Source organism: Glandiceps talaboti, chromosome 21, assembly GCF_964340395.1.
Source record: "Glandiceps talaboti chromosome 21, keGlaTala1.1, whole genome shotgun sequence".
NCBI lineage: Eukaryota > Metazoa > Hemichordata > Enteropneusta > Spengelidae > Glandiceps > Glandiceps talaboti.
This window is the reverse complement of record NC_135569.1, coordinates 2,630,400-2,643,988: the sequence shown is the minus strand read 5'-3', so window position 1 is coordinate 2,643,988 and position 13,589 is coordinate 2,630,400. Positions and strand designations below refer to the sequence as shown.

At 36.4% G+C, this 13,589-nt stretch overlaps 1 protein-coding gene across 1 annotated transcript in view; it reads right to left on the bottom strand.

Annotated features, from left to right (window-relative positions):
• Nucleotides 1-2,324: 2,324 nt before the first annotated feature.
• LOC144451560 (adipolin-like) overlaps nucleotides 2,325-13,589 on the bottom strand; it is a 31,283-nt gene continuing 20,018 nt past the window's right edge. Inside the window, exons 2-8 of the mRNA XM_078142438.1 lie at nucleotides 10,042-10,155; nucleotides 8,353-8,464; nucleotides 7,190-7,230; nucleotides 6,181-6,351; nucleotides 4,737-4,945; nucleotides 3,787-3,865; nucleotides 2,325-3,328 (exon numbers count right to left, since the gene is read on the bottom strand). Of these exons, the coding sequence (XP_077998564.1) occupies nucleotides 3,230-3,328; nucleotides 3,787-3,865; nucleotides 4,737-4,945; nucleotides 6,181-6,351; nucleotides 7,190-7,230; nucleotides 8,353-8,464; nucleotides 10,042-10,155 (825 nt within the window). The 3' untranslated portion in view covers nucleotides 2,325-3,229. The remainder of the gene's footprint in view (nucleotides 3,329-3,786; nucleotides 3,866-4,736; nucleotides 4,946-6,180; nucleotides 6,352-7,189; nucleotides 7,231-8,352; nucleotides 8,465-10,041; nucleotides 10,156-13,589) is intronic.

Sequence of the window (13,589 nt, the reverse complement as noted above, 5' to 3'; positions counted from 1 at the left end):
ACAAGGGCCGAACGTTACCGAGAATTCCGTGATTTGCTCCTTTTTGCTCTTCGGGAATCCTCGGTCTTGCATGCTGTGGCAAGCCGCAAGAGGCGGCCGATGATTCCCGAAGAGCAAAAAGGAGCAAATCACGGAATTCTCGGTAACCTTCGGCGTACGTTTGAACAAAAGAATGCCTTGCAAACTACCAGAGACGATTACCGAGCTTGTAGTCCCCCTAATAACACCTAGACCTAATAGCAATTCTTGTTATGTTTCTATCTTGTCTGTGATGCTATCTGATACCCGTAATTTGGAGTTTCGTAGCCTCATGAATAATTTTTTTGAAAATTTTATAAGACGGGTCGAGAGTGAGTGGTGTATGAGGGCGCCGCATCACGGCGTACCATACTCTAATGGATGGGATAACGTACTGAGTCAATATTTCAGATCGGTAGCTAGTTCAAGCTGTTTGAAATTGTGTGCTCTAACACATCACTCACTCTAGACACTTTCATTCAATAATTTCCCATTGCAGATATATATTTATCTTAACTTATCAAAAATCCATCCTAAATTGCAATGAAAACTTTGAGAATACGATTTACTTGGGCCATGGACACCTGTTGCTGTTGACAATACAAAGAAACTGACATATTTTCCATTTCTTACGTAATAAGTCGTTTTTACCCTACGAACATGCAGTCCCAACTCGCTGCCGATCTGAAATATTGACTCGGTACCTAGGATGAGGCGCCCTCAATGTCACACATCATCTCTAATCCTGAGGAGACTTTAAAAATTTCCCAAAAAATTATTCATGAGGCGATGAAACACAAAATTTCGGGTATCAGATAACACCACAGGCAAGAGAGAAGCCAAACATTAACGGGTATGGTTTTGAAGTGTTAATAGGGGCATTACAAGCTCGGTAATCACCTTTCGTAGTTTTCAATGATTTCTTTTGTTCAAACAAGGGCCGAACGTTACCGAGAATTCCGTGATTTGCTCCTTTTTGCTCTTCGGGAATCCTCGGTCTTGCATGCTGTGGCAAGCCGCAAGAGGCGGCCGATGATTCCCGAAGAGCAAAAAGGAGCAAATCACGGAATTCTCGGTAACCTTCGGCGTACGTTTGAACAAAAGAATGCCTTGCAAACTACCAGAGACGATTACCGAGCTTGTAGTCCCCCTAATAACACCTAGACCTAATAGCAATTCTTGTTATGTTTCTATCTTGTCTGTGATGCTATCTGATACCCGTAATTTGGAGTTTCGTAGCCTCATGAATAATTTTTTTGAAAATTTTATAAGACGGGTCGAGAGTGAGTGGTGTATGAGGGCGCCGCATCACGGCGTACCATACTCTAATGGATGGGATAACGTACTGAGTCAATATTTCAGATCGGTAGCTAGTTCAAGCTGTTTGAAATTGTGTGCTCTAACACATCACTCACTCTAGACACTTTCATTCAATAATTTCCCATTGCAGATATATATTTATCTTAACTTATCAAAAATCCATCCTAAATTGCAATGAAAACTTTGAGAATACGATTTACTTGGGCCATGGACACCTGTTGCTGTTGACAATACAAAGAAACTGACATATTTTCCATTTCTTACGTAATAAGTCGTTTTTACCCTACGAACATGCAGTCCCAACTCGCTGCCGATCTGAAATATTGACTCGGTACCTAGGATGAGGCGCCCTCAATGTCACACATCATCTCTAATCCTGAGGAGACTTTAAAAATTTCCCAAAAAATTATTCATGAGGCGATGAAACACAAAATTTCGGGTATCAGATAACACCACAGGCAAGAGAGAAGCCAAACATTAACGGGTATGGTTTTGAAGTGTTAATAGGGGCATTACAAGCTCGGTAATCACCTTTCGTAGTTTTCAATGATTTCTTTTGTTCTAACAAGGGCCGAACGTTACCGAGAATTCCGTGATTTGCTCCTTATTGCTCTTCGGGAATCCTCGGTGTTCATCTCTGTGTCTCTGTCTCTGTCTCTGTCTCTCCACCCCAACGGTGTCCAACCGACGTAGCATTAATAACTATATATCTCAGTGAGCCACAGGGACACGTATTATTGAGAAAATTGTTGTTTTCCTAAGGAAAATATTGCAAATCCTGTATCTACATATGTATCCATACACTCCGAACTATATATCTTTTCACAAAGGCAGGGGAAATATATTCATCACAGTTATTATATAGCGATACAAGGAAAACAACAATCTAAGAAATAGTATGTATCCCTATGGTCTGAGCTGACATCAGTAAATGACAAAAGAGGAATGAAGTCCTGGACTTGGCATTATTCACCAAACACATCTTTATTATTTTTACTTCATTATAATCTGACTTGTAATAATCGACCATGATTTTATGAAATCTTCAATTTAATACATCTGACGCTATCTACACATAACATGCTTCACATTTTCTATGACATCATCAATTGTGTCCTGGCTCGTTATACGTTTTCTATGACATCATCAACTGTGTCCTGGTTCGTAATACGTAGTGTGAAATCACCACAAATGTTTACCCCTCACTTGGTCAATCCTTATTTTTCTTCTGTACCCTTGTCTACTACCCCTTTGCTAATGGCGCCCAACTCAAAAACAAATATATTATCATAAGTCGTTCACAGGTGAATTGAGAATAATTTAATATCTAAAATGAGTATATAAAGTTCTACAATAAAAAGAACACAATTGTGTTGAGTTTTTTTTCAATAGTTTAGTTTTATAAATTTATGTACAATATAATTATGAAAGTATATTAAAGTGTTCAAATTAAAACCACAAAAACTTATCCTGAGTTTGAAAATGAAATGTAAACATGCAAATGTGTCTCATATAAACAATACAAATGTCATCTTGTTGAGGTAACCATAGTAACTTTACATAATAAAATTTTCTAAACTATAATACAAATATGGCGACTTCAGGGCTAATTTTTATTGATGCAGTGTAGTTTTATTGCGCTTGAGCTGCAGCGCTCTGGCTACCGGCCCATTAGAGTTCAAGTTCACATAGGGATGGTTGGACAATTGCCAACTTTGGTATCAGTTTGTGGCAGACTTTAATAAGAATTCTTCCTGTACAGATAAATCGAGCGTATTGTCATCAATCAATATGACTGATGCAGCATCCCAGGAGGCTGATTTCTTTCGAGCTATGTCTGGAAAGAGCGCCCTCATTTGGTAAACCTTTGCCGTCGAGTCCGTTCAGAGATTCACACACCAACCATAATGCCAGTAAAATCTGACCCACTTTGCACTGATATGTCTCTTTTCGAACTGTTGTCAATATAAACTGAAGCATACTGCCCCACCTGTTAAGGAAAGAATTAAAAGATATTGTCGATTAGTTAGCTTCCTTTACTTGACCCATCACATGCTATGTGTACAAGGGGTTCTACGTGTACAAGGGGTTCTATGTGACAGTGCACAAGGGGTTCTATGTGACAGTGCACAATGGGTTCTATGTGACAGTGCACACGGGGTTCTATGTGACAGTGCACAAGGGGTTCTATGTGACAGTGCACAAGGGGTTCTATGTGTACAAGGGATTCTGATCAGCTTGAGGTTAAGGTAAGAGATGCCTGAGAGAAACTATTCATGCAAAACATTCAGTAACATTTCCTGTCGTACCAACGAATGAACTTTTTTGAAAATAAGAAAACTGTTTTCACATGTTATCTTTGACTCATCATGTATATTGTGGATGATCACTCAATATTTTGGCAAAAAAAAAAAAAAAAAAAAAATTTGCATATAAAGAAATTATTACCTCCAACTGGAGAAGCCCGTTAACATTTACTGTAAAAACTCGACTATTACTCTCAAGCCCTGAGATGAACTCCAGTGACCTGTGGAAATGATAGACAAAAATATATCAATAAAAACAAAACAAGGAAATTATTGTGCACAATTGAATCGTCCAGTAATTTGTTCTAACAAATGAGGTTGTCATTTCACTTTTTAATAGCGTGTAGAAGGTGTCATTCCACACTCTAATTTATAGTAAAGGGTTTCACTCCACCTTTATTCATAGACTAAATGCTGTCATTGCAACTTCTAAATATAGTTTCAGGTGTCATTTGTTGTTCTGTCATTCCACTTGTTATTTGTTTTAGTATGACACTAATAAATACTGACATTTCATACATTGTAAAGCTTAAGTTAATGTAATAAGTATAATGACATATACGTATAAGTATATAGTAAACCTAGATATTTTCACCACTACAAAATTTTGCAATTTTACAGTCTTCAGCAAGTTCTCAAAGACTAATTTTTACTAATTACCAGACTGGTACATTGTGTTCATGTACAAGAAGGAATTTTAGTCACTACTTATTTTTGCGTTTTTGTTTTCCAAGGAAATTAGCAAAAATAAAAATTTCCAGATTTACAGTATCCTGTCTGTAGAGAGTAGCAGTGGGTAGTTTGTTAAGTTTTTAAGATTTTACATGATTTTCAGATATCGATATTCGGGTGAGCAAAAACCCCATAGAGGTTTACAAATTGTAAGTGTCAATTTCCAGTTTATAATAGTTTCACGAAAGAAACTGTTCGAGAGTAGGTTATATTTTTATACCAAGGCAAATGTTCGAGAATACTATACACAATCTAATTGATAGCACTCGTGACACAGGTTTATGGTCAAGTCAACAGTAGATAAACACCAAACAAACATACTTTTAAAGATGGTGGATGAAGTGATGTCACTGTACTTACGTGTGTCTCTGACAGAGTGAATTTATGCAAATGAGAACTCTAACATTGTCTCTACTTCTTAATCTTCTCCCTTCTTTATCTTTCTTTGGAACACTGTGAATCAAGTGCACATTCGCTGAAAATTGATAAATCGCTGTCCTCTGTGCCATGAATCGTCCAGATTTTACATCCAGCCCTTGACCCCTTCTGAATGCACCCCCTGCAAAAGGCTGAAAAGTGGAAATACACATTTTTACTTGCACACTGAAGTCATGGCTTTTCACATTCCTACATCTGTGTTTCAGACATACTGTATATCATGGTAAAATACTGTTAAATCATTGACGATATGATTTTATGTACTAAAAGTTCTATTTAGTAATGTAAACAATTTATGTAGTAAAAGTTCTTTTTGGTAATGTAAACAATTTATGTAGTAAAATTTCTGTTTGTTTGCCATAGAATAAAAACTGTTTTGAATAGAGTAAAATATCTTGTAGGAGTGTAAAAGTAAATGAATAGAACAGTCCTGGTAAATTTTGATTTGATTTATTGATTTCACCAGGAAAAAAACAAAAAAACAAACATAACAAATAAATTAACAAAATATATAAATTAAATCAAGTCAAAGAATATTCAATCAAATACATCAGTAATGACATGGACCTGGTGGGGGTTGTAGAAATAGTTCTACAGAACTAGTCTAGCCTACAACCCTTACAGAATGAGTTAAGTCGAAAATACTGGGTAAAACTCGAGTAGCGGAAAAATAAACAAAATATGATAAGAATAATTGTCAAAATATTGCTTTGCATGAACGAATAAATAGGATTTACAACAACAACAACAACAACAACAACAACAACAACAACAACAACAAAAATAGCAAGATAAACACACACACATACATACATACATACATACATACATACATACATACATACATACATACATCCATACATACATACATAGACAGACAGACATACATACATACATACATACATACACACACACACACACATACATACATACATACATACACACACACATACATACATACATACATACATACATACATACATACATACACACACACATACATACATACATACATACATACATACATACATACATACATACATACACACACATACATACATACATACATACATACATACATACAAACATACATACATACATACACACACACATACATACATACAAACATACATACATAAAATAAAATAAATCCTGATGTTTTGAATGAATATAACAAAGGATACAAGGCAAGATATAAGTATTGGTAGGTCACCACCTGATATTATATCTATGTGTTATGACAAAATATTGTGAGGTAGTTTTGGCTGTGATATGCCATTATCACTCGTGCCATTTGCAAACTACTTCACGTTTTTTCAAGTAACTTCACATGGTTTTCAAATTTAAATATAATTATAACTCTTACCATTTGGAAGTTGCTAACTTCACGAAGACTTTTTCGTGCTATATCGACATTTGTCTGAAGTTTACAATGAAACGCTGCAGGAATTCTTGGAATGACCTCAATATCGTCCCAGTCATAGACAACGCTTGAAGTTCCATTTCGTGATTCCACAGGTGATAAACAGCCAGGACACTAAAATAAAAACAAATCATATGAACATGTCATTGTCCAATTACAATGAAAATCATAAACCCTGAAACAAAACGTTGTCTGGCTCGACAAAAATCTCATTAAAATTGCTACATTTTATCGACTGGTTAGACAAAAATCTTACCAACAGCGTTTCGTCAATCGTCTGGCGTGACAACATCTTTACCGATATCGTTACACTTTCTTTGCGTGACCTACCATTATCTTAGGAGATCAACACCAAATTCGTATGTCCCTGCCTGGTAAATCTAAGGTTGGCACATTCTTTGATATTTTTTGAGACAGTCAATTGACTAAAATGTATCAATTGTAGTTCAGTTCTTGTCTGCCGGACGATAACATGTTAGATTTTTGCCAAGCCAGACAAGAACATTTACAACATCAATGAGATATTTTATCTGGCCAGACAAAAACTGTAGCAAATGTTTAATAGTGAGATTTTTGTCGAACCAGGTGGCGTTTTGTTTCAGGGTTTGTGATTTTCGCTGTATTATAACCTTTCCTTAAAATAATAATTTCCATGTGGTTTAGATCTACAAGTTCATATTCTAGTCCTTGGATGTACAAGGGTGTGAATGAGATCATTTTATGCAAATTATGAAAATCACACTGCAAGAGTCTATATGGCACCAATCTTGGAGGTTGTAACTCAACCTATCGATGTTCTTCATAAAGATTTTTGATGTTTTGGGTTTGTGTACATGATTGCGTATGTTTTTTTTGTAGTGAGATGGTGTGTTTTCTGTATGAAAGTAAACATTCCTGCATCGTATTATTAAAATCTCCATCATCAACTGTGACTCATAAATGTATATCTTACCTGTTGAGCTATGATTCTTTCTGCTCTTCGCTCTGCTGCTTCTGTTGACAAAAAAAGGAGAGAAGAAGTTTATTTAACAAAAGAACCGATTAGTATGGCTTAGTTTATTATTTTTACCATCAGTGACACATACCATCTTCTGTAAGCATGGAATACAACATGAAAAAGAAGCGTCAACGACGTTGTAGCACAACTGAATATACTTTTTTAATTCGTTTATTGCGAAACAATTAAAAATTTAACCAGCTTTGTGCTGATAACATATACCTATATTTTTATTTTATCAATATTCTTACCTCACTTTGGTTTATTTTGTTATGTCTGTTCATGTATATGGGTTTTTACTCGTCTTTTTAGTAGTGTATGTATTTTCAATTTTTTGTTAGTGCTGCTTCTAACAATCTTAGTGAGCCCCTGATACAAAAGGGATGCAATCAATAAATAAATAAATAAATAAATAAATAAATAAATACAACATGAAAAAGAAGCATCAATGACGTTGCAGCACAACTGAAGACATCTTTTTAATTCATTTATTGCAAAACAATTAAAATCTAACCAGCTTTGTGCTGATAACATTTATTGATCAGATGTGTCTCACCTCAAATAACAATATTGTAGATCACGTAACACCAATCCAGTACATTTTGGATTTTAAGTTATTTTCAAAATCACATATCTTATGGTACAATCATTTTTATTTGAACAATTATACAGCCCATTTCATGTTAGTGTTCACTGGCTCTGTTTGATACAATAATGCAGAAACTAATAAGAAACTGGACATGCTACACTTTAAGATAGCAAGAGTAAGAATATAGTTTCTTGCTACATTTTGTCTAAATAAAATTAACTAACCAGCCACCATACAGACATCAAATGTAGGCATCAAAGCCTTGTTGTAACCTGTGTGTCTGTGCAGTTGAAATGGAAATAGAAATGGTTTATAGTGTAGAATATGCAGTTACTTATTGGTTTCTGTGTGGTTGTATCAAACAGAGCCATTGTACGGTAACATGAAATGCATGGTCTGTAGTTAGTGGTTAGATTAGTGTCTATTTAAAATCATTTACATCTCTGACCAGTATCGTAAATTAATAGTGGTGAGTTTATACATAAACCTTTCAACAGTTACAAAAATCATATCAGAAAGTGTAATTTACCTTTGACCATTTTTTTGAACTCTACCATCATTTCTTCTTTGGTAATCTCAGCCCCTGGGGGACCAGGAGGACCTCTTGGGCCGGGAGGACCTGGAGGACCACTTGGCGAACTCTGAAAGAAATATAGCAACACTATTTCAGTCATAATAATTGATGATTGTTGAAAGGCTAGGTGTATGATTTGAGTATGTATAAATGGTCTTTGTTTAACCATCAGATGATAATTACTACCAAACCAGAGTGACTATAGCTTTTCAATAGGGAACTTGCAAACCTGCCATGTTGAATGTTGCATCATGGGAAATGTGATAAATACTACTCAATTAGTATTGTAAACACTGTTGATACATTGTTTGTAACCACAAATGATCAATTCATAGTTACCCTGACAATTGTGGGAGGTTGATTTTATCGGTAGCTCCAGATTAGGTATTACAATAACCACAGATAATCCCATAGTCCTTTGCGTCTGAGCATGCTCAGTCTAACAGCATGATGGTTTATATCTCACACAACATTTTTTGTTACAAAATACACAAACAAAATACAAACACTGATAGCACACACGCATATAAAATATTACTTTATCTCACTGTGAACACAAATAGTTTTGTGGTTGAATTGTCCTAATTTCATCCGTCAGTGATGTTGATTTGTGTTCATTGTGAGATTAAATTTATCATTTTATATGCTTGGACACTATCAGTGTCTGTACATACACTGTTTATAATTTTGAACAAAACAAACTTATACGTGAGATGTAAAAACATTGTGCCATCTAATAGAAAATGCTATAGTCACTCTGGTTTGGTAGTATGTACATGAGTGACAAATGACATATGATTGTGTGCAAGGAGCTACAGGAGAAATGAAGAAGTTTTAGTGTTTCACTTATGATACACAAGGGTTTTACACAAACACAGACAACCTTTGTGGTAAAAACATGTCCCATGAGTGAAACACCAAGGCAACTTCATTTCTCCTGTAAATCAATCCTATAGCATTGTTACAGTGGATTTGACTGTACACTCTATTTTCTTAACTCATCAATGCCTTTGACGACTCCATTGATAGAAAATCTAGCAGGGTTCCTAACTCACCGAGTAATACATTAACTCACATACTCACAATGTATAACTCATTTAACATACAGGTCAACAAGTGACTTGCTGTCAATGATGCATATACAAACAAACAAACAAACAAACAAACAAACAGACAAACACAAACAAACAAACAGACTGACCAATTTGTTCGTCTGGCTGGCTACAACATACTTTGATTGATTGATTGATTGATTGATTGGCGGGCTGGTTGATGATTGATTGATTGATTGATTGATTGATTGGTTGGCTGGCTGGTTGATGATTGATTGATTGATTTTCAATGACCAGATTAGATGACGGTTTATGTATATCATTCAATAAATCTCACAATTGTTGTAGTTCAAGGTCAGAGACTGCTTAAAGTCAACAACTGACTCACTGACTGACTGATTGACTGACTGACTGACTTATTCACTGACTGCAAATTGTTGGGTCACACGGTAAGATGACGCAACCGTCTGCAAAAGAGTGAAATGGTTTAACATGGTAAAGTATAGTTGTTACGTGATCGATGGATTGTGACAATATTGGGGTTAATAAATGGACCTTTAGTATTGATGGTCAAACTGTAGTCTTGTATTACCAGACTATCTCGAAGTCTTCCTTTCTTTTTCTCTTTCTTTTTCTCTTTCTTGCCGTTTGTTCTGTCATGATGTCGAACAAAGTCAAGCCAAGTCCGTCTCGAGTCAAGTTTCGACTGAAACAGAGATAAAAGAATATTGAACATCGCCCTCTCACGGTGATAACTAGACGTCAATATATACGTTATTGCCATGTGAGGGCGCCATTCACGCAGAAATATCAATTACCAGAGTTTTGCGGTTCTGTCTCGATGGCTTTCTTGACCCTGAATTGTCAGTGTGGTGAAGAAATTGTTGCCAACTGAGCTCGGGATCTACAAACCGTACATCCTCGTCAAACGACTGGAAAATAAATGAATTAACACCAGAATTAGTGGACAGATTCCAAAGATGAAAACCTTCTCTGCATAATTCAGAAATCATGTTGATTCTTTAGCACTCATTGTAATACTGCAAGTGATTGATTGATTGATTGATTGATTGATTGATTGATTGATTGATTGATTGATTGATTGATTGATTGATTGATTGAGGGAAGCAAAAGTATGGGCAGAGTAATTTCATTCGCTGATTTTTGCATTTCGGTTTACGTATTGTTGGTTCCCTCCACTAATTCAAACAATGACGCAGTACTTCTGTTTTAGGGAGCAGAGAGGTTGACATTATATGGAAGAATAAATATTAAAGATGACAGAAGATCAAAAGATAAGAAGGACACGTAATGACTCGTCCATGAACTCGTATACAGTCTAGTCTGTAAGGTAAGCCGTGATGGGGCGCCCTCACACATCGGCCAACTCAACCCCTACCACTGAAGAGTAGCACAAAACAAGCTTTCAATCGAAGACGTAGCCCCAACTTGTATGTTTTATGGCGAAGTTATTGTGCAAATCTGAATGGTGTCTGTAGATGCAAAACTTCATAACTTATAGACCAATTTGCTATTTGACTTTGAATATGGAGGCCTCTTGGGCGTATAGCAGATTTATAGAACAGTTAGCAATCATGATACTCGGGGTCCCATGCTACCAAAATCCCAGCCAGTAACAATGACGCTCAAACAAAACATTGTTGCTGAACATATTACATATGATTTATTGTTTCCAAACGTGAACTCTGGCCATGGCGTCGTGCTTTTAAGCCAAATTCAATGTCGTGGACGGAACTTGTGTAGTGTGAGACCTTACACAGTATTTTCAACAAACAAAAAAATATTCCTGCTGTATCCGTACATGCATATTGGACAACCGCGCACAGCACACACACCACTGCACAATGGGCTCTGTGTAAGTGCGCGCATACACACAGTCTCGGTTACCCAGGCTCTCAGAGCAGTGAGATTATGCCATTTATGGTTTATCTACAAGATGGCTTTGGTAATGGATTTTTACATTCCCAGCCTCTCTTTTTAGAGTAGGCCATTAGTTTTTAGGCTTCTTCTATTTAAACAAACACAGACAACCGTGGACTTCAAACTACAATGGTGGATGGGAAGGCTAAAGTTGTATTCTGTTTAAAACCATACCTTACAATCGTAATATATACACTATACCCTCATTCTAGGAATGCTTTTCTGGAGAAATGGCCGTATTAGACTGTAAGATATTAAGTTGTGTTCTTCGGCCCTATCAGGCTTCTTATTAAACCACAAAAGTCTGCATCTTAAGACTATGGACGGATGTGACGTTTTAGTTGAAAGTGAGGCTAATCGTCTGCACTGTACAACTTGCAAACACTGCTTTATAAACCACAGTTTAGTTGAAAATGAGGTTATATACCTTTTTCGTCTATACTATACTATACTGTACCGTACTGTACTGTACTGTACTGTACTGTACTGTACTGTACTGTGACTTGCAAGCAATGCATTATAAACCAGACAATACCGAGTAGTGCTACAAGTCACATTCATAATCTTTTCGACATTTACGACGAGCCGCGTCTGTCACAACAGCTCTTGAATTAATCTAAGAAGCTTACACTAAACCTAACAAATCCCCATAGCTTTATTTAAATCTCACAACTTAGCAAATAGTCACTTAATATCAAAACCTCTGCCATAACACATTTCAGTTCTTGTACGTGGAAACAGATAGATGGCCAATTCATGTAAGTCACGTGGTTTAAAACATTTCAATCCAGCATCATATCAACACTTGTAAATATTTAGTTCTAACAGACTTGTGACCCGGAGAGTCGGGCTCTTCAAGTTCAACGCGAACGTTTCAATTTACAAAGTGGACACTGTTCTTGGTTGATGCAAAGTTTTTTAACGTAACCCCGACGGGCATATTGTCCTTTCGCGTTGTTGCATCGTTGTAGTTCTCAGGCGGCGCAAGAAACGGGTTCACCGTCCAAGACACATCGCCAATATATATATATATATTTCGTAGTGACGCGGAAGAAATAACAGCTCTGGTTTGCGAGAATGGTCGGGTTTATTGGTTGGCTACTCAGAGAGTCCCGTGCATGTATAGACAATGTGGTAATGGTGAATTTAGGTCCAACTATCAGGTTCGTTTTTTATTGAAATCGTTGTACCGTGTTCAACATCAAACATTCATGTTGCCAATTCCACTCGACATCTACCACCCTGATAAATTAGTGTAGGACTCCAAAGTAATCAGGTCGGACCTTGAAAAGTATCATTTCGATTAATCCCCCACGTGTTGAAAACCGCCTAAGGCAATACTTGCAGGATACATTATGTCTGTCATGAAAATAAAGTCTCCCGCCAAACAAATGGAACAGAAATGTTTGATACGATGAGGGGCGATAAAATCCGTTTACAGTACAAAATTAAATGGTAAAAAATTAATGTAGAAAGTTGGTACGAACAGTGTGAAGCACACAGTTGGTCCAGGCGTAAAATGACTTGAAACTGAATGAGAGAATATGTTACTTTCTTCAAGTTCTTCTATCAATTGAAGTACCATAACACATCAGAGTGTACTACCGATGTACCATATATATCTCCACTGATGGCAAATAGTTCGTGCATGTTTATAATGGCATGTACTAAACGCAACTCGGAAAGTGGTATGAAACTAAATTACTACATGGGGTCGTGGACCAACTAAAAGCAGACCGTTGACAGCCACTAATGAAACTAGCATCCTTGACTAGAGTCGATGCAATTGTAAATCATGCCTGGCATTCCGATGAGTTTCAAGACCTGGATTGGTCAATGACTTCTTTATCGTCCAAACCTCTTGATGACACACATATACTAAAGGGTTGTTTTCCAGTATTTTTCCGTCTTCTTTATTTCTGTGGCTTTTATGCATGGCTACACACACTTAGTGTTTCGTTATTAGTAGCTACTGCCACAACTATCGCGTCTCTTATGTAAAAATATGTAAATGATCAGATGACGTAATATATTTACGCAAATGAAAAATGTCAGGAAATCATCATTCATACAGTATTTCTTCAGTAATGTCTGAAAGTTATGACAAGAACTAGTAGAGATTAGGCATTTATAAAACGAAGATCAAATGTAGGTTTCACAGAAAAACATTTTTCTTCAACTGTCTATCTTCGAATCCAG